The sequence below is a fragment of the Oreochromis niloticus genome, linkage group LG5 (assembly GCF_001858045.2).
Source record: "Oreochromis niloticus isolate F11D_XX linkage group LG5, O_niloticus_UMD_NMBU, whole genome shotgun sequence".
NCBI lineage: Eukaryota > Metazoa > Chordata > Actinopteri > Cichliformes > Cichlidae > Oreochromis > Oreochromis niloticus.
In genome coordinates, this window is record NC_031970.2 from 38432971 (window position 1) to 38454157 (window position 21187).

General features: G+C 42.0%; 1 protein-coding gene across 1 annotated transcript in view; it reads left to right on the plus strand.

The window, feature by feature from the left end:
• Positions 1 to 21187, plus strand: part of cdk18 (cyclin dependent kinase 18) — a 36875-nt gene that overhangs the window by 12638 nt on the left and 3050 nt on the right. Inside the window, exons 2-13 of the mRNA XM_019354810.2 lie at positions 2017 to 2148; positions 2715 to 2771; positions 5040 to 5154; positions 6212 to 6306; positions 6417 to 6479; positions 7769 to 7892; positions 8268 to 8388; positions 9574 to 9671; positions 13240 to 13345; positions 13810 to 13852; positions 13940 to 14030; positions 20878 to 20955. Of these exons, the coding sequence (XP_019210355.2) occupies positions 2017 to 2148; positions 2715 to 2771; positions 5040 to 5154; positions 6212 to 6306; positions 6417 to 6479; positions 7769 to 7892; positions 8268 to 8388; positions 9574 to 9671; positions 13240 to 13345; positions 13810 to 13852; positions 13940 to 14030; positions 20878 to 20955 (1123 nt within the window). The remainder of the gene's footprint in view (positions 1 to 2016; positions 2149 to 2714; positions 2772 to 5039; positions 5155 to 6211; positions 6307 to 6416; positions 6480 to 7768; positions 7893 to 8267; positions 8389 to 9573; positions 9672 to 13239; positions 13346 to 13809; positions 13853 to 13939; positions 14031 to 20877; positions 20956 to 21187) is intronic.

Sequence of the window (21187 nt, forward strand, 5' to 3'; positions counted from 1 at the left end):
GTGACTATCACCAGGTAACGTGGGCGTGTTTCTTGAATTAGCAGCAGGTGTTAAACAGCTGACAGGTGAGGAGGAGGATGCATGCAGGTAAACTGAGGGCCTGCTGAGCTGATCGCTGGTGTCGTGAGAAACATGTCAGCTCGTTCTTTATGTTACAGAAGCACAGAGACACAAGACCAGGCGGAAAGAGACGATCGTTCAGTGAAAATGAGAATCTGCGAATGCAACATGTGGAACGCGGAGAGTGGAATATGTAAACAAACCGGTTGACGTAACCCCCCTCGGTGCACTCTGCATGCTGACTGTTAGCAGAGCTACTGAAATCTCTGAAAACATCTGAGCACTTTTGCAAACATGTTCTATGTTGACAACCTGACCAGACGTGAAGATTACGGCGCGACATTCGCGGCTAAAACACTGTTAAAAGTGTAGTTGGTGACAGAAAAACGGGGTATTTTAAAACTACACCACCACCATTGCTGCCTGTGATTTGAAACGCATTCTGGGATACCTGGCTGCCTCAAGTCTACAGAAGCGATCGATTATCTAGGATCGACCTGTTTTGACTTACATTGCACGGCAACCAATCAAATGTTAGAGAAGCTGCATGGGCAGCGTTAACCCCGCCCCGTGAGTTTGATGGGTGAGTCTGACAGATAAAATTAATTCATGATGAGAGCCAGGCGCCAGGACTGCCAAAATGAAATAAATAAATATATCATGAAATAATTAATTAAATGTGTCAATAATTAATTAAAATGTGAAATACATAAATAATTAATTAAATGTGTCAATAATTAATTAATTAAATGTGTCAATAATTAATTAAAATATGAAATACATAAATAATTAATTAAATGTGTCAATAATTAATTAATTACATGTGTCATAACTATTTATTTAATTAATTAATTCCCATTTTAATTAATTATTGCCACATTTAATTAATTATTTAATGGTGTATTTAAGTAATTCATTATGGCAGTCCTGGCGTTCCATAGCTCTGGCCCCTGGAAGACAATTGACTATGGTTGCCGGTGTCTCTAGCTTCACATGTCTGAGAACAGAATCACCAATTACCAGAGTTTGACCCCCGGCGGGTGTGTCGCCGAGTGGGGAAAAACGGTTAGACACATGAACAGGTTGGTGGTGTACCTGGGGCTTCAGTTTAAGACTATGCTTCCTCCTCACCGTCACCCAGCCGCCCTCTTTCCCCAGCTGCTTGGGGTCTGCCGGGGAACAGCTAGCGGGGCCTACGCTATCTTCGGCTGCACCAGCTACAGGGGCCTGGCTAGCTACGGGTGAATGAAGGGTGCGAAGCCGAGTCTCCAATTCAGTAATCCTGGCCTCCAGAGCTGCAAATATGCTACATTTATTACAGGTATCATTACTGCTAAAGGAGGCCGAGGAGTAACTAAACATCTGACACAATGAGCAGGAAAGTGCAGGAGGGACAGGTGAAGTAGCCATGGTGCTAACGAGTCGGCTACGAGCTAAGCTAAGCTAGCGAAACAGTAAAGAGACAGTGAGTGAATACTTTGGCTATAAATTAGGTAGTGAGTACACAGAAAGGGTGATTCAGATGAAGCACGTTAAGATTATACTATGAAAAAGGGATGTATCAAAAGATTTAAATTAAATTGCTAAGCAGAAAAGCTACTCAGAAACACCACTGTGTTTGAGCAGGAACAGGAAGTGATACTCTACCACAAAGCGAGCGAACATCAAGTGACAGCGCCACCAAGAGTCAGATCCCAAACAGATGAGACGTTGAGGATGAGACTGCTGGTGGAGCACCAAGCTGACACGTTATGCACTCTTCCTCATTGCTGGCGATTGAACCAATGACTGTTGTGTCAACTGCAAATTTTATGATGGTGTTTGTTGCATGAATGGTTTGGGAGCCACGGGTACAAGGAGGAGAGGGCTCAGCAATGCTTTTGTGCCAGGATCAGTCCCTCAAAGCACTTGGAAATGAGAACGTACAGTTTTTATGAATCACTTTTATTCTTGCAGGACGTTAGTAAGCGCATGTCCCTGCCAATGGACATCCACCTGCCTCCAGAGTTTCTGAAGAAGTTGCAGATGGAGAATGAAAACTCACCGCTCTGCAAACCTCTCAGTCGCATGTCTCGACGCGCCTCACTGGTTAGTGATGTGTCTGTTTTTGCCATGTTTGTCTGCCTTTTTAATAGAACTTTCTCATTTTATTGACTTCATTGGCTTTTGAAGAAATTGCTCTTGATTGAAAGAACATCTCAATTTCCTTTGAACATATTATTAAGTCCTCTTACCTTGCTTCTGTGTTTTTGTTGTTATCCAGTTCCTTCTGTAATAATATAATGTCTAATTATGAATATTTTGAAAATTCAGAGATTTTTTAAAAAATGAGACATTTTTAAGCTTTACACAGAGATATGCAGTGTGTTTGTGTGTGAGATATACTGTACATGGTGCCAAAGGTGAGGTAGAGAGTAGTGGGTAACAGGCTGAAGGGGGACTGCGGAAACTTTAACTGTCAGGTTAGGTAAATATTTTCTTGGACCTTCTTCTCAATTAAGAGGTATTTGCTTCCTGCTCGCTTGACAGAATAAACTCTCTTGCTCTAATTAATTTATAAAGCATTAGCTAATAAAAGCAGGGTGTAATCAGATTGAAGGCACTACAGCAGTGGATGCTATAAGATTAATCTTTCCTTTTCTTCTTGCTTCTAGTCTGACATAGGATTTGGGAAACTGGAAACATATGTTAAGCTTGGCAAACTGGGTGAGGTAAGTTGTATCTTTTCACAGTTTTCATGTTTCATTAAGAGCACATGCTTATGTTAAACACTCAATTTTGCTTAGAAAGGCTTTGAAATGAGTGAAATGACCTGGACGCATCTGCATAGCAGCCATAATGAGAGCTGGGTGAATTCTCTAAATACTAGAAATTGCGTCATTGCTTCCTGTATTACCTCTTTATCAGAGGGCCATCCTTTGCGAAAGGAAAGGAGATAATAACGTCCAATATTTCACAGTGACACACTACAAAAACAAACCATCAACAGGTTATCATGTAAGCTGCTGCTGTGTTTCTTATCTTACAGGCTACAATGTGCTGTTAATACATGTTTTGAACTCTAAACAATTTGTTAAACCCACCGGTGAACTATAAATACTTTGCCGTCGTATAAAGTACGTCGTGTTAAGTAGTTGTTGTTTCAAGTACTTTGGAAATGGAGCAGACTGGATTTCGTATAGTGCTTTTCTAGCCTTACTGACCAATCAGAAAGGTTATACTACATTCATACACTTCTGTACACTCCACTTTATCTACCTCACATCCATGACCAGTGTAGAATCACCAGTTAACTTAATATGCATGTCTCCGAGTCAGAGTACTCACGGGTCACGGGTAAAGAGCAGTGTTGGTCAAGTTACTTGGAAATAGTAATTAGTTACTAATTACTGATCACTTCTCCAAGAAAGTAATTCCCTCTCGTCCATTTGTAGAAACACACAAATCTGAACTGATGTGTTTTTGCAAAGCTGTGTAAAGTTTGAATATTTTAACAGTGATTTCTCTCTATTCAGTTTTGCCTGGAGTGAAGTAATGTCAGTTAACCTAACATAGTGTCACGACACTTCATGTTTCCTGTGAATGCACTGTAGACTTTACAGAGGTTGGGAATTAATCTTGTAATGAAGTGATTTTTCCTACTGGGTTGTCCACGTTGACACAATGCACAGGGCAAAATATAAAGGATGTGTGTTTTGTAGTCCATCTCTGGGACATGATATCAACTCAGCAGTCTGACATCAGCAACATACTGCTGTCACATTATCACGTGTCAGAGCAGTCAGATACACAGTGGTTCTGTTTTCCTCAGTCCCTATAACTGCTGCTTTACATCTTTATTTGAGCTCAGGACAAATTATTAGGAAAAGAAATAGATTTTCAGCCACATCATAGTCCAGTGAGATATGAGTGTGCACAACAAGTCCACAGATAAACGTCTCTGGAGGATAACATTGTCTGTGATCAGCCACGCTCATCATATCAAAGTGAGTACCACATGCAGTATGTGCCTTCTTTGCTTATATACCAAGCCAAACTAGTGCACCCATGTGTTCAGATTTCTGGCATGGCTTCATGACAAATTGTTAAGTGGATTACATTTCATGGACTTGCCTAAGATGAAGAGGGCTCATGGGCTGAAAGCACCTAAATACCATGCTATTTATGTGAGAACATTTATTGCCTTAAGGGTTGAGGAATGTTTAGTGGCAGAAGCAGCCTGCATCAATCTGAGTCACAAGGCTCAGCAGCTGATAACAGGGGTGGCAGGAGATCAAGAAGAGCTGCTTTTATTGTCAATTATAGTGATAGGAGGTCCACAAAAGCATGGTTAGCTTTACGCCTTGCGGCAGGCACCATTGGCTGATAAAATAATCAGCAGTGGAAAGTTATTCTAGATGACAAATCATCAAACTTTAATAATCAGATCCTAAAACAATATATATATTTAATTATTGAATATGACAAAGGCTGTTCGAGATGTGAAGTTTTGATGCTGTTCACACGCGATATGTGCAATCTTAATTCAGTTTGTAAAACAATGGAAGAGTTTCATTGGGAATCTTTTAACAAATGATATTATTATAACATGATAACCTATTGTGACATCAAATTGTTCCTTAAAAAGAAAAATTGTTAGTGTTGTTATGGATTTTCATAAACTATAGACTTCATTGTTTCATCCTGCTATGGATGGTTCCACTGCGCTTCCCAGTATTCCCACTATGACTCCATTAGCATGCAGATATTTGAACCGCCTCAGCTCTTTCCTTTTGATGGAATACCAATGAGAGCCAAGGATACAGTTAACGATTGAAAATATATTAAAGGGTTATTTGTGCATAAGTGATGTGGATGTGTGTGTGGATGGTGCCACACCCATAATCTCTATGTGAACATGTACTTTTTATTAGTATATTTTGTTGTAGTACAGCAACATCACAATATCAGTTAGCTCTTCGGGATGTTTCTCTGTGCAGGGGACATATGCTACAGTCTTTAAAGGGCGGAGCAAACTCACTGAGAACCTGGTTGCACTGAAGGAGATCCGGCTGGAGCACGATGAGGGGGCACCTTGCACTGCTATCAGAGAAGGTATGTGCACACAGACACACACACACACACACAGACACACACACACACACACACACACACACACACACACGCGCGCGCTTTAGAGTCCAGTGCTGCTGTGTTTGTGCAGCTTCTACTTGCAGTTTTGGTAATCACACCAAACAGGTAGGTCTAATAATAACACCGTGTCCTTTCATTCACCTGCAGCATTAGTAACAGAGCAGCTTGAATTAATACTACAGCACTGTTCATACAGTTCAATATATAATGTCGATGTTAGTGTAGACAACTTGCTAAAGAATTTGCTTATGTATGATCCTTTTTAGAAGCTGAATTATCTTAAATGGTCATTTAAATGTTCTTCATGTGAGTCATGTCATGGTCTCGGGATTTTACAGTGTTATCGAATTTTAATCATCATTAAATTTTTATTTTTGTTTGGTTTATTCTAGTCTAGTTGTTCTTGTTATTTTATTCTGTCTCTTAGGCTGAGATGTGGAAAGATCTTGCAGACACAAATGCAAGACGCAGAAGACGCAAAATCAAACTCAAAACAGACATTAAGTGCTAATTTAATCTGAAGAATTTACAATGTCTAGAGAATCCAAAGGGAATGCAAGCCAAAGAAAACTCCAAATACAAGGGAATATATACAAGTCAGGACCAATAAAAATTAAATTTAACACAAGAAACAGAGAAACCAATACTGAAAAAAATAAATAAAAGGGAACTCATTAAATAGTAACAGCAAGTGAAACATAATATATCAGAACCTCAAAACACAAAATCTTTGTGTGGAAACAGTGAAGTAGGAGTATAAAGTAGCATGAAAAAAATCAGCACATGCATGTGTTAAATTTGATGAAGAGGATCAAAGAGCTGCAAATTCTTCTCTCCCTCCCCGTGGCTATGCAAACTTTAAAGCAACACACAGCAGCTAGCTTTAGACCACAGACTGTCTATAAAGATGGACAAGTACATGAAGCCAGCACATTTAGTTTGACACCTCGGGTGTAGTGTTGTCATGTTTTGTTGAATAAAATAGCTCACTTCATGTCTCCTTCCCTTGCCCAACCAGTGTCTCTGCTAAAGAACCTGAAGCACGCTAATATTGTCACCCTGCATGACATCATCCACACCGACCGCTGCCTTACTCTGGTGTTTGAGTATCTTGTGAGTATATCACTTTATGCTTATTAGGTTTTCTGAAGATGTTGATCTCAAATACCAAAAAGCAAAATGGATCAGTTTGACTGCAAAACTGTCACCACCGTGTATTTCAGGACAGTGATCTTAAACAGTACTTGGACAACTGTGGGAACCTCATGAGCATGCATAATGTCAAGGTGAGTCATATGCATGAATCATCATCTACATACTGCATATTGTAGACCAAAGAGTTCAGTTGCAGGCTGCGAGTTGTAGCACTAAGTAAGTTTCCTGAAAAATGTGTTCAACAAATGTTGAACACATTTTTCAGGAAAGGTCAGGAGGTCGCCAAACCTCACCAAACCAAATTACAGTCAGGGGGAACCAACAAAAAAATCTGCCAATGTGGAGCTACCTGCTGCGGTGACCCAAGTGAATAAGAGAGCAGCTGAAAGGAACTATTTGTTAGCAAATGTGAAAACCTTTGGGCAGCTCTCCATATTTATAACTACCGTGTAACCAGTATATTTATAACCAGTGTAAATTGTGCAGTGGAAAGCTGGCCTTACTGGATATGTATTTGTGGGAGCTTCCCTTTCAGATTAAAACATTTTGGAAGGAGAGTATTTAAATGATTGACAGAAATGTGCTTTGTACATCTTGTGTGATGTATATTTTGATTTACTTAAACAGATTCTTTTTAATTTTTGAGTTACTATGCGACTTTCCTTAGGCAACTACTTCCATTCGTGCATTTTTTTTACGCTTATTTGGGCCCTGGTCGCGGCAGCAGTAGCCTAAGTTGACCACCCTCTCCCCAGCCACCTCCTCCAGTTTGTCCATGGAAAAACCAAAGCATTCCCAGGCTTTGAGAGATATATTCCCTCCAGCATGTCCTGACAACTACATTGTTTAAGGAAACTCAGATAACAGATGATAGATATGCAATACACTGAACATAGAAAACATATGAAATGTTTAAATTAAGGGAATGTGACACTTTAAGATGTAAATAAGGTCTGTACTTACCTCTCAGAATTAATGCTGCCTTTCCAGATCCATTCCCACACTCTCAGAAATGTAGCCTTTTGAACTGAGTGTGATAACAAACTGGATCGTCCCCGCTCCACTTTAAGTATGTGGGGCATCCATGTTTTCTAAAAAGAACTATAAATTTCGATTAATCTGACTACAGGACAGTTTGACACTTCACCACAGTCCAGTTTAAATTAGCATAACCGAGAGAAGAGGATGCTGTTTCTAGATACTGTGCACATGTGCACAACGGCACGATGAACTGTGTTCACAGAGGGGTTTTGTGGAAGCGTCCCTTAGTGTCATTTTTATTAAAGACTGTTTTGTTTTTATCTTTTCTTTTGTTTTAAATCTTAACTATTACACAACTACTGCAACTCTTTTTCTCCTCAGATTTGTCCTGTACTGTTGTTCTGGTAATTACACCCTCGTTTCATATTTCTGTCTGCAGATCTTCATGTTCCAGCTGCTGCGTGGTCTGTCCTATTGTCACAAGAGGAAAATCCTCCACAGAGACCTAAAGCCTCAGAACCTGCTCATCAATGATAAGGGCGAACTGAAGTTAGCTGATTTTGGTAGGAAGGAGAACAATAACAGACACACAACAACAAGCGCACATTAACAAGTAAACTTTTGTGAAGGAAACAGCACATTTCTGGGCATGATCACTTTCCAGTTCTATTTTACTGCCACTCAGAGATCGCTGTCCTAACTACTTTAGCACCTTTACTTCCTGTATCCTAGCAACTGTGCCCCTCACGCTGAGTTTTCACAGTTTTCTGCTGGAAGTGGGTAGTTAAATCCACCAGTACTTTCTGACTGCATTTCAAAAGTTTTAAATAAACACGGGTAATGAGCGGATAGCGGAAGCTTCTCTTTACCTGCTCACAGTGTGTAGATGATATTTCACTGTGCTGTTACTGAGGTCCTGTGACTTGTGTAATGTCCAGGTCTGGCCAGGGCCAAGTCCGTCCCCACTAAGACCTATTCCAATGAGGTGGTAACGCTTTGGTATCGACCTCCTGACGTGCTGCTAGGCTCTACAGAATATTCCACACCCATCGACATGTGGTAAGCAGGGGACAATAGACGTTTCTGTTGAAGGGCCGTTCTTACATTTTTCCACATCAGTCACGGTGAACACTGACCTGCTTGGCTGGAAACTAAAGGCTTGAAACACAGCTAGAAGTGTACTTTAAACCACTGAGCTTGTCAGGAAAGGAATTGGTGCTGACCCTGGTTACAGTGAAATCCTGTTACTTGGTGAAACACTAAAATATACTCGAGGGCCATCCAGGATTTCCGTGACTCAGTTCTGTCTATTAAAATTTCACAGGTTGTTAGCAGTGAGATGAGTCACTAGTCATACAAAGGGGCGTAATATATTTGCATTCACTTTCTGTCAATGGAAAATTGTACTTAATAGTCAGTATAAGCTTTTAATGATATAAGTTTAATTATGATAGAATACTGCATAATAACCTTTTTGATGACTTAGACTGTTGTTACTTGTTCTGTTCTCTTTTATCAGTTCTCACAGCGATAGTACAGAGCTGAACAAGCAGTTCTGACTGCCTACAAGGAAAAGGAGCTGCTTCCCACACACACACACACACACACACACACACACACACACACACACACACACACACACACACACACACACATTCACATACGCACATGCTCACGTATCAACATTCCACTAAACAAATGTATTCATTATTGTATTATTTTTCTTGTGTATAAATAAAGACAAGTGCAAGAACAGAGCGCACATCACAGGGCCCCCACTCTGATGTGAGCGTTCTGTGACCGCCATTGCAAGTAAAGATCTGCAGTGTGTGTCTTCACTCTTAGACTCTCAGATGAAGAAGTGTCATTTAGAATATTTCTCTTGACACCTTCCTTACGTATTTTTGCACACAGTTTGCTGTGGTGAGAACACCCCCACAGCTTTGCTAAATCAGAAATATAAATGTGTCTCTCTAGCAACACATCAGCCTTTTATGAGCACATGGAGCTACATACCCTCTCATCAGACTGCAGGATGCCTCTTCACAACGCCATCCTGTGTGGAACAAAAGGCTGGACTGTGCCCACTCACTCCATACTAGTTTGCACTTACATTCACTTCAAAGACTGTTAATTGTGTGTGTGTGTGAGTGTGTGTCTGTGTGGTGAACTCGACCTCACTCAGAATTTTTATACCTAACGACTTGTCCTCTTCTGTGCCTCCTTATCTCCTCCTTCTCACAGGGGCGTAGGCTGCATCCTGTATGAGATGGCAACAGGTCGTCCCATGTTTCCTGGTGCCACTGTGAAGGAAGAACTACATCTAATTTTTAGGCTCATGGGTAAGAAAAACATTCAAATGTAAAGGCCATACTAAAGTATATTACAGCAGCAAGAGACAATAAGTAAACCTTTTTGAATCGTCTTCATCCTCGACCAAGATTAAAAGTCTTAGACTTGGCCACTACATTTACATGCACACTAATATTTCATTTCTATTCCAAATATTGCATATTCAGAGTTTGATGCACATCATGTATGTTCTACATTCAGCATATTCTTTTTTCTGTATTCTGCTCTGAATCATTATTCTGAAGGATTTTTATGGAGAGAAATTTTCCTCAAAATAGTTCCAAATGCGTACGATATGATCCACAAATGGAAACTAAGATTTACACATCTGTGCAGTGATTTGTGTGTAACTTATGAGGACTCACAAATGCATGATTCAGTCCACACAAATGTGAAGCAATTGACCACACATGAAACTAGTTTACATCCAAACCGGAATAAATAGTCATTATTTATGCACAATTTACAAGCAAGTTCAGTTTCACAAATCGGATAAATTTCTCTTTCAAAAAGCTTTTTAAAGCTTTGTCTAAGACTACATCTAACTTCTCTCTTGCTCACTTACGAAACTTTGCGTGCTTGTGCACCAATTGCCTGATATGTACAGATCGCATCACGTGCCCACGTGGGGTTTGGAGACAAATTCCACAAAACTGCCCAGATCCACAGATACAAAATCATCCGATTCGTAAAGCTGAACTTAGTACTTGACTTCCTCATGCAAATATAAACTGCTGCGTCTTTATTACAGTACTGTGCAAAGGTTTCAGGCAGGTGAGAAAAAAATGCTGTAAACAAAGAAAAGCGTTAATCAATTATTTTCATCAATCAACAAAATGCAGTGAATGAACAAAATAAAAATCTAAATCAAATCAGTATTTGGTGTGACGACCCTTGGAGAACTAAGCACAGATCTTCTGTGGATGTAGGCTTCCTCACAGCCTTCTGTCTCTTCATGTAATCCCAGACACACTCAATGATGTTTAGATCAGGGCTCTGTGGGGGCCGTACCATCACTTCCAGTACTTCCAGTTCTTCCTTACACTGAAGATAGTTCTTAATGACTTTGCTGTGTGTTTTGGGGCGTCGTCCTGCTGCAGAATGCATTTGGGGACAATAAACGATCATTTATATTTCTGAAAGCATTCATTGTTTACAGCCTTTCTTCACACCTGCCTAAAACGTTTGCACAGTACTGTATGTTTCATACACAAAGCTGCCAACCAACATTTTATAAGGCCGGGTACAAGCACATCTCCCAAGAGTAAGTTAGTATAGACCTGAATATCATTTGTGCATGTTGTTATTTTAAAAAACATTTGTTTAATCCTTGAGATCATGAGCTCATTTTTAGGAGAGGCCTTTGTACAAATCACATGTAACAATGTAGACAGGCACACTTACGTAATACAAAGATACATGTTCACACATAAATGTAACCTTTTAAAATGCTCTAATGAAATGATAAAATGCAGCTCCATGCTTTTTTGTAGTTCATCGTGTTCATAGGCAGCAAAGATTCAACGTAACTGAGAAGAAGAGCTGATGTTAACATGTGCTGAGTGCAGAAAAGAATCACCTGTGAAAACACACAAAAAACCCCACCAAAGGTAATAGAGAAAAAAAATGTAAAAATTGAATAATAACTATCAACTTTTAAACTTTTTCAAATTTACTCTCCTGAAGTCTCACAGAGAAGACAATTCTTCCCATAATAACGATTCCATAAGTAACATCGTACCAATCCTCAAAGACCGATGCGTCTGACTTAAGCCATGTCTTTGTAGTTGCTTTTCTGGTAGCTACATAAAAAAGATACAGAATAATTGCAGATAAAGAATGTAGAAAAGAGAAAGAAATGTTTCCAAATGAAAGTCATATGTTTGCTGAATGATTCTGAATGGTTGGACTTCTGGACAGGTGGACTGGAATATTTGTGAAGACTCTTTCACTGAAAAGCACAACATTGTATCAGATTTTTATCTGAGATGTAGCTGTCACTTTAATTCTAACATTTGTATTTTACCACCATTTTAACCTCCTGATGACCCTTCTGTATTCTTGAATACATAAAGAGAGTCAGTAGGTTGTTTACGAATGCCCTTCGCCCCTCCTTAATGCACCAGTTGATCCGGATGCACACAATTCCATATAATGTGCATCCTACCTCTTACGGATAAAATAAAGGTAATGGAAACACTATCTCAAAAACGTTATCTCTGTCACGGCGGGGATCGCTGGTGTGTTTAAGAAGCAGACCCAAAAGGCAGACGTGGGAGAAAAACAAAGTGTAACAAAAAGCGAGGGGTGGCTGTAGCTCAGGTGGTAGAGCAGGTCCGCCACCACTCAGAAGGTCGGTGGTTCGCTCCCAGGCTGCCTCCTGGCTGCATGCCAAATATCCTTGGGCAAGATACTAATCCCATGTTTGCCTACTGGTGGTGGTCAGAGGTGGCGCCAGTGTCCGGCAGCCTCGCCTCTGTCAGTGCGCCCCAGGGCAGCTGTGGCTACAATGTAGCTTGCCATCGCGTGTGTGTGAATGACTGAATGTAAAGCGCTTTGGGGTCCTTAGGGACTGAGTAAAGTGCTACACAAATGCAAGCCATTTTACCATTTATTGTGGCGGATATCATAAACAGAAAACAAGGCAAAATGAGGGAAAAACTCAAACTTATACTGGGATAAACTACGATTAACTATGAAAATTGTGACAGAAAACATGAACATGAATCTGGAGAGGAACAAGAAAAAAAGACAAACAGACACACCGACACTGAACAGAGGAAGACAGAGAACTTAAATACACAGGAGGGTAATGAGGGAAATAGAAACACCTGGGGAGACACAGCTGACACAAATAAACATGACGCCACTGGGAAAAGTAAAACTAAACACATTAAACATGAAAACACTAAACTCTTCAAAATAAAACAGGAAACGTGGAGCGACTTAGACATGACAACACAAGCTTGACAATTAGAACATGGAACACAGTGAGAGACGAACACACAGGCATAACTGAAAAATAAAAACACTGAGGACAAGACAGACTACAAAGAGGACAACAAAAGACTTATAAATCAGGAATTATAGATGAAACAAAAACTAGAATGAAACTCAATTAAATCCTAACTAATAATAACAACAAAAGAACTAAACATATTTCTAATATAACATAAGGAATCAAAAATACAAAATAAACTCAAAACGCTCGGTCACAGACCCAGCCCCTGACAATTTCTTTGAGCAAGCCATCATTAGCAATATTTAGCCTGTTTCCAGAGATGGGTTGATCCATTTGTTAGTTCCTGCAGATTTTTAATAACATTTTTCTTGCCCAACTGTGCTTGAACCCCAAAAGTGTGCCCTTTAATTTCCTTCCATCTTCTACTGTAGTTTGCATTGCACCATTATTTTATTGGTGTCCATTCAGTAACGACGCAATGAGCTTAATGTTTGTCTTGCTCGTGATTTAGATATAGATCAGATCAACATTTGTATGAAAATGTTAAGTGGCAGTGTGCTCTGATCAAATATTTCTTTTGTTTCTTTGCCCACCAGGCACTCCGACAGAGGAGACCTGGCCTGGTATCAGCAGTAATGAGGAATTTATGTCCTACCTCTTTCCTCAGTACAGACCTCAAGCTCTCATCAACCATGTGCCCCGGTAAAACTCACAATCTTCTGTTCACTGCCTATTCACTGACACAAAAAACAAGCTAACATTTGCTAATTATGCATGCAGAATAATTGCTGATGCTGGTATCAGTTTGCTTGTATGTGTTTTTTTTTAAGGATGCAAAACATTTTTGAAGAAAGTAAATAGTTTTTGAGCCATCACATTGATAATGGTAACTATTTGTCCCCAACTGTCAAACCTAACTATTAAATATTATAGCATATGCTAATGTTGGGGTTGGGGTCATGTTTCAGCTCTTACATAGTTAACTGAACTCAAAGTTAATTATGTCAATTCTAAACACAAAATACAATACAGTATAAAAATGTTATTCAGTGTTTACAGTAGTAATGTGTATTTAAAAGCACAATTAGTGTCCTTTTCAGAAATTGTTCTCAAAAACTGCAGCTAAACTCATTATACAGTCTGAACTGTTGCTTTGTGTCCCTAAGGTTGGACACAGAAGGGATTGACCTGCTGTCTGCTCTGCTGCTGGTAAAGGTCCACACATCCACACACCTGATTATGAGGACTTAAATATTCAGGCTCACCAATGAGCTGTTTTTTATCTCATGATTGCAGTATGACACCCGGAGCAGACTCTCCTCTGAAACGGCTCTACGTCACCCCTACTTCCTGAGTCTGGGAGACAACATTCATAACTTGGCAGACAGTAAGACACACACACACTGAGAGAGAAAGAGTTGGATATTGATATACTCTGTATATCAATATCCAACAAAGCATGAATGCTGATGGTGCTGTGTACTGTGTGTAAGTTAAAGTACTAAACTCAATATTTGTTCTAATGACTGTAGGCAGGAATATTTTTACTCTGCGTGTGGATAATATTTTCCTGCCACTGTATTATCACTCTTCAGAAACAAATGTCTTTTCCTACACGTCAGTTTGTCTTTTCATAGCAGTGTATGACCAGTGTGTAGCTAATTTAGCTAATTATGACCCTGTTCCAGTTGGGGGGACATCCATGGATTAACCTCTTCAACATAGTTGAAGCAGTGTGGGATCATCTTGACAGAGAACAGATTTTTATATATTTGGACCAGCTTTGGCTTTGTCTTATAGCATAGTGATTAACATTTGCTTGACAAGCAAAAGGCCAATTGTTAAATTCCAGCCAGAGACAGAAACCCCCTTTGGGGTTGAATCAGAAAGACAGTATCCAGTATGAAAATCCTCCAGATCAAACATGTGAAGCTGCCCGCACTGGCAACACCTTTGTGACAAGGGAGGACCTAAAAGTAAATTCTCCTGTTACTCAAGAGCAGGGGTGCCCAATCCCAGTCCTCGAGAGCTACTGCCCTGCAGCTTTTAGATGTGTCCTTGTTCCAGCACACCTGAATCAAATGAATGGCTCGTTATCAGGCCTTTGCCAGACTTGATGGCATGCCGAATTGGTAATCCAACTATTTGATTCAGCTGTGTTGGAGTAGGGATGCATCTAAAAGCTGCAGGACAGTAGCTCTCGAGGACTGGGATTGGGCACCCCTGCTCAAGAGGATAAGTGACTTTGCCCTTCGCTGGGTCAAGAGAGATGCCAGCCGCAGCTTAAAACCTTCACAGGGGCTTGGGAGTCTGCCTGGGCTTCAATTTCTTCTGGTCTTCTGTACAGATTACTGCCACTGTAACGGTGTGCCACCAGATATACATGTGCCATCTTTGGGATCTGAACCTGAACTTGTAAAGTGCAGGTAGTTTATGAAGAAGGTGAATTCCTTCCTTAAACACAAGAACAACACAGGTTCACAGCTTTGTTTTCATACCATCTCACAGTGATTCGATTCAATTCAATTCAATTCAATTCAATTTTATTTATATAGCGCCAAATCACAACAAAAGTCGCCTCAAGGCGCTTTATATTGTACAGTAGATCGCACAATAATAAATACAGAGAAAAACCCAACAATCATATGACCCCCTATGAGCAAGCACTTTGGCGACAGTGGGAAGGAAAAACTCCCTTTTAACAGGAAGAAACCTCCAGCAGAACCAGACTCAGGGAGGGGTGGGGCCATTGGCTGTGACCGGTTGGAGTGAGAGAAGGAAGACAGGATAAAGACATGCTGTGGAAGAGAGACAGAGATTAATAACAGATATGATTCGATGCAGAGAGGTCTATTAATACATAGTGAGTGAGAAAGGTGACTGGAAAGGAAAAACTCAATGCATCATGGGAATCCCCGGCAGCCTACGTCTATTGCAGCATAACTAAGGGAGGATTCAGGGTCACCTGGTCCAGCCCTAACTATATGCTTTAGCAAAAAGGAAAGTTTTAAGCCTAATCTTGAAAGTAGACATAGTGTCTGTCTCCCGAATCCAAACTGGAAGCTGGTTCCACAGAAGAGGGGCCTGAAAACTGAAGGCTCTGCCTCCCATTCTACTTTTAAATACTCTAGGAACAACAAGTAAGCCTGCAGTGTGAGAGCGAAGTGCTCTAATAGGGTGATCTAATATTATGACCACTGACAGGTGAAATTTAACATGGTGAACATGGCGGTGCGCATAGACGCAGCGGCCCGGAGCTCCTACATTTTTGCACTTTTGGTGGCACTGTGTATCATTTCACACAGTCTGGGTTTACTTCAGTACAACAGAGATGATCTACTACAACTATTACAACTAAGTCGTGGAGATCTTCAACTAACATCCGAGTATCTCATCCCCCGGAGATCGTCAAGCAACTCCCGGGGCTACCCGCAACAGCGAGCCGCAGGAGGAGACGCTGCGAGCGGAGGCAGAAGAGAGGCAGGCGGAGAGGCCTGTGGGCACGGCTAAAGGCTAGTCCGTTTAAACCACCACTCCCGACCATATTCCTCTCCAATGCTCGTTCAATCCGTTACAAACTGGATGAAATACGGCTGCAGATCGCCACTCGACGGACTTTCAACAACTGTTCGTGCATGATCTTCACTGAAACCTGGCTGGACAGCGCCATTCCCGACGCGGCTATTGAGCTAGCAGGCCGCACCGCCTACCGAGCCGACAGGTCTGCGGACTCTGGTAAGAAGACCGGCGGGGGGCTGTGCATCTATATCAACAACTTTTGGTGCACGAACGTCACGGTAACGGACAGACTGTGCAGTACAGAGGCAGAACTGTTGGTGTTAAAGTGCCGTCCATTCTATCTCCCTCGGGAATTTTCTGCCGTTTACATCTGCGCTGTTTACATTCCACCAGATGCTAATGCTAAGCTAGCGTTAGCTCAACTGAGCAGCAGCATCAATAACAGCCTGGTAGCACACCCGGACAGTGTCTTTATTGCGGCTGGGGATTTTAACCACACGGACCTGAAATCTGTACTTCACAATTTCCACCGAAATGTGAAGTGTGCTACCAGAGGAGATAGAACTTTGGACCAGGTGTACACCAACATGGCGAACGCATACAGAGCCCAGGCCTATCCCCACCTGGGTCTGTCAGACCATCTCTCTCTTCTGCTACACCCAATATACACACCAAAGATCAAGAGCACTGGGATTACAACCAAAACCGTGAGAACATGGCCGCAGGATGCTATTCCGATGCTCCAGGACTGTTTCCACCGCACAGACTGGGAAGTATTCAAGGAGCAGGACACTGACAATCGTGTCGCATTGGACAGTTACACCTCCACTGTCTTGGACTACATCTGTTTCTGCGTGGACAATGTAACAACCTGGAAACGACTCCGTGTGTTCCCTAATAATCCACTCTGGATGACACACGGAGTTCAACAACTTATCCGAACGAGGAACAACGCTTTCCATTCCGGGGACCTGGAGGCATATAGTGCTGCCAGGGCTAACCTGAGAAGAGGCATCAAGACTGCCAAGCAGCAGCACAGGAGGCGCATCGAGGCCAGGTTTGAGAACATCACAAACCCAAGACAGGTCTGGGAGGGCATCAGGGCTATCATGGACTACAAGAGGAGAACACCACCACCCTCAGCCGACAGTCCTACTCTGGCTGAGGACCTAAACCTCTTTTATGCCCGTTTTGATAGGGATAACACCGACCCTGTCCTGTCCCCACTCCCCTCAACCGACCCTGCTCCAGTCCTGAGCACTCATGAGCTGAGGTGTGTGTTCCGCAGCATTAACACCAGGAAGGCGGCCGGACCAGATGGAGTGCTGGGCCGGGTGCTAAAAGACTGTGCTGCGGACCTGGCGGACGTCTTCACCTCTATATATAACACCTCGCTGTCCTGTTCACTGGTACCATCCTGTTTTAAAGCAGCAACCATCGTTCCCATCCCCAAACAGTCAAATGTCACATGTCTGAACGATTTCAGACCTGTGGCACTCACCCCCATTCCCGCCAAATGCCTGGAGAGATTGGTCATTAAACACATCAGAGCTGCCCTTCCACCATCTCTGGACCCGCACCAGTTTGCATACAGGGAGAACCGGTCAACTGAGGACGCGATCACCACAGTGCTGCATACACTACTGGAGCACCTGGAGCACGAGAACACCTATGCACGGCTCCTCTTTGTAGACTACAGCTCGGCTTTTAATACCATCCGGCCATACAAACTCCGTCCCAAACTCCATCAACTGGGACTCAACTCCTCCCTGTGCAACTGGATTGTGGACTTCCTCACTAACCGTAGACAGAGCGTCAGAGTGGGTAAGAACACCTCTTCCACCCTTGTGGTCAACACCGGTGCCCCTCAGGGGTGTGTTCTGAGCCCTCTGCTATACACTCTCTTCACTCATGACTGTATTTCCTCCTGCGCGTCCAATCTCATTGTTAAGTTTGCCGACGACACCACAGTGCTCGGACTCATATCCAACAACGATGAGACAAACTACAGGACAGAGGTGCAACAACTAGAGTCATGGTGCCGCGACAATAACTTGGTCTTAAACACCAAAAAGACCAAGGAGATTATTGTAGATTTCCGGAGGAAAGGTCACAACAACCACCTGCCTCTCTTCATTGGCAGTGAGGCGGTGGAGAGGGTGAGCAGTTTTAAATTCTTGGGGGTAACTGTGACTGAGGACTTGTCCTGGGGCAACCACATCACCTCAGCTGTACGGAAGGCCCAACAGCGCCTCTACTACCTGAGGAGACTGCGGAGCGCACACATTCCCAGACCTCTGATGTTGAACTTCTACAACTGTGCCATCAGCAGCGTTCTGACGTACGGATTTCTAGTGTGGTTCCCCAGCTGCACCAAGGCCGACCAGCAAGCACTCCAGCGGGTGGTGAAAGAAGCTGGCAGAATTATTGGAACGATTCTGCCAGAGATTAGCAACATCTTCCCCACTCGCTGTCTGAGGAGGGTGCACAGTATCCTGCGGGACCAACATCACCCTGCGCACCACCTTTTTCACCTGCTGCCCTCAGGGAGAAGGTACAGGTCCATACAGGCCAGAACGTCCAGATTGGCCAACAGCCTGTATCCACAGGCTGTGAGGCTTCTGAACTCGCCCCCCCCCCTCTCTGCCCCCCCTCTCACGGACAATAACCATATCCAACTTAATAATAGCTGTGAACTGGTATGAAATATAGACATTTATCATATCTCACAGTACAATAATTGAACGGGTTGCACTGTTGCACTTTGTCATATTTCTCAGGTCTTTGTTTGAATGTCCCATGAACATTACCTGTCATATTCTCATGTTTTTGCTAAGGATCGTCTCATTGCACTGAAGTCACACTGGGTTAAATAGTCACACTTGGGTCTAAGGGGAATTTAGTATTTATTATTATTTGTTGTAGAAGCTCCAAACACAATTTCATTGTTCTTGACAATGACAATAAAACTTGAATTGAATTGATATGGTACTACAAGGTCATTAAGATAAGATGGGGCCTGATTATTTAAGACCTTGTATGTGAGGAGCAGGATTTTGAATTCAATTCTGGATTTAACAGGAAGCCAGTGAAGGGAAGCCAAAACAGGAGAAATATGCTCTCTCTTTCTAGTCCCTGTCAGGACTCTTGCTGCAGCATTTTGGATTAGCTGAAGACTTTTCAGCGTGTGATGGTGTTGTCCTGGTTTTCTCTGATGTCCAAAGAGCCTCTTCCCGTTTTCTTCAAATCTCTCTCATCCATTGTGTTGCAGTCTTTTACTCTGCTCATCCAAACTATACATGTTATGTTTTAGATTCCTCTGTCTTTCAAGTGTTCCATCTGTAAAAGGGATGTAAAGGTGATTTTATTTTTCCTGCTAGAAGAACTGAGGCCATTTTTACACAGCATCTCCAGTAGAACCAATATCAGATTTATTTGGTCTGGATTTTCTGACCCCTGCACGTCTCCGCATCTTGAAATTCCACTGTTTAAGTTTTGCTGGCATGTTAGATGCGTAAATGTGATTTTCCCCGCCCCCCCCTTGATTTTCACCATGATTTCATCTAAAAGTGAATCGGCATCAGCACTTTCAGGAATCAGTCTCAACACATCACTTCACAAACAGCAAAGCGCTTTGTCTTCATCTCCCAACAGGCTCGTGCACTGGGCAGCTGTACTTATCCCATGTGCATGTACATACCCAGAATTTGCTCAGTTTCCTTAGGAATTATGTTTAAAGACTTTTTTCTTTCCACACACTACACAGGTTTGTTTGTTCCGTTATTGTTGTTTCCTGTAGCATTTCGTATTCACAAAATTTACAAAATGCATGTATGGTGCTGAGACAAGTCTGTCTTCTGAGTCATCCTCACTACATTCCACAAATTCAACATCTCAAAATCTGGAAGTTTTTCTTCTTCCACTGATACTCTTTCCTTTGCACTTTGCCTCTTGCTGAGTGCTTTGTTGATGTGTCCTATGTTGAGTCCCCACCTTCTGCACTTGTCTGGTCCACACTTTCATCTTCAACGCATCTTCATTTTTTTCCATCTGAAAAAAACAAAACAATCCTCCCCACCAAACAAACAAACAAATAAATAAACAAAGTATTCAGTACTTCATCCATAGTAGTTTTAGTAGAAATCAATGAAAAATTGGCAAGAGTGCCCTGCACAGAGGTCAATTGGTGTGTGATCTGGACAGCTTAGGTGTGACTTGTGACAAATACTGGATGAAAAATGGGACGCCATCCCACAAAAATATGTGACCAAGCTGGGGATCAGCATGAAGGGTGGCAGCCTGTCTCAACTGTGTATGGTTCCTCCACATGCTACTGAAGGCCTTGTTTGTTAAATGAATACATCAAATTGTCAATCCAGTAAACAACACCAAAGACCCAAAAGCAGAATAAGCTGTTTGGTATTGGCAGAGAAGCTTTAGCAAGGTTTAATGGGAGCAGCCCACATTCAGTGCTCTACTCTACTGCTCAACCCATGAGCTGCTCAACCCATGGGCTGAGCAGCTCATGGGTTGAGTAGCTCATTCCTTACAAATGTGGCACCATTTCTAGGGCAACAAACAGTCTTTCCAGTTGTATACGATTTATTGCTACGAACTATTACTGTAGAGCAAAGGAATAACTGACCAAACAAAAGTGTCCTTACTTGCTTTGTGCTAAGTTTTTTTGCATACCTTGTTCTCCACCTGTGTTACAGCTGCTTCAGTGTTTTCTCTCAGAGAGGTGCAGCTCCAGAAGGACCCAGGACACCGCAGCTCAGTATTCCAGCCTTTAGGTAAGGGATCTGACCTCAGTGCAAACTCTGGCCACTTGTTGTACACATAAATAATATTTATAACATTCAGTCTTTGTTTTCTTCATATTGGTCACAAGATAGAAAAATTTCCTTCATTGTTAATTTATCTGAGCCTAAAAAAACAACTTTGTTCTTGAAATGCTGAAATGTCTGCACATGTACTTTGTTAATTAGCAAAGCACTTTGAGAGGCCAGCATGCCATGTTTGTTT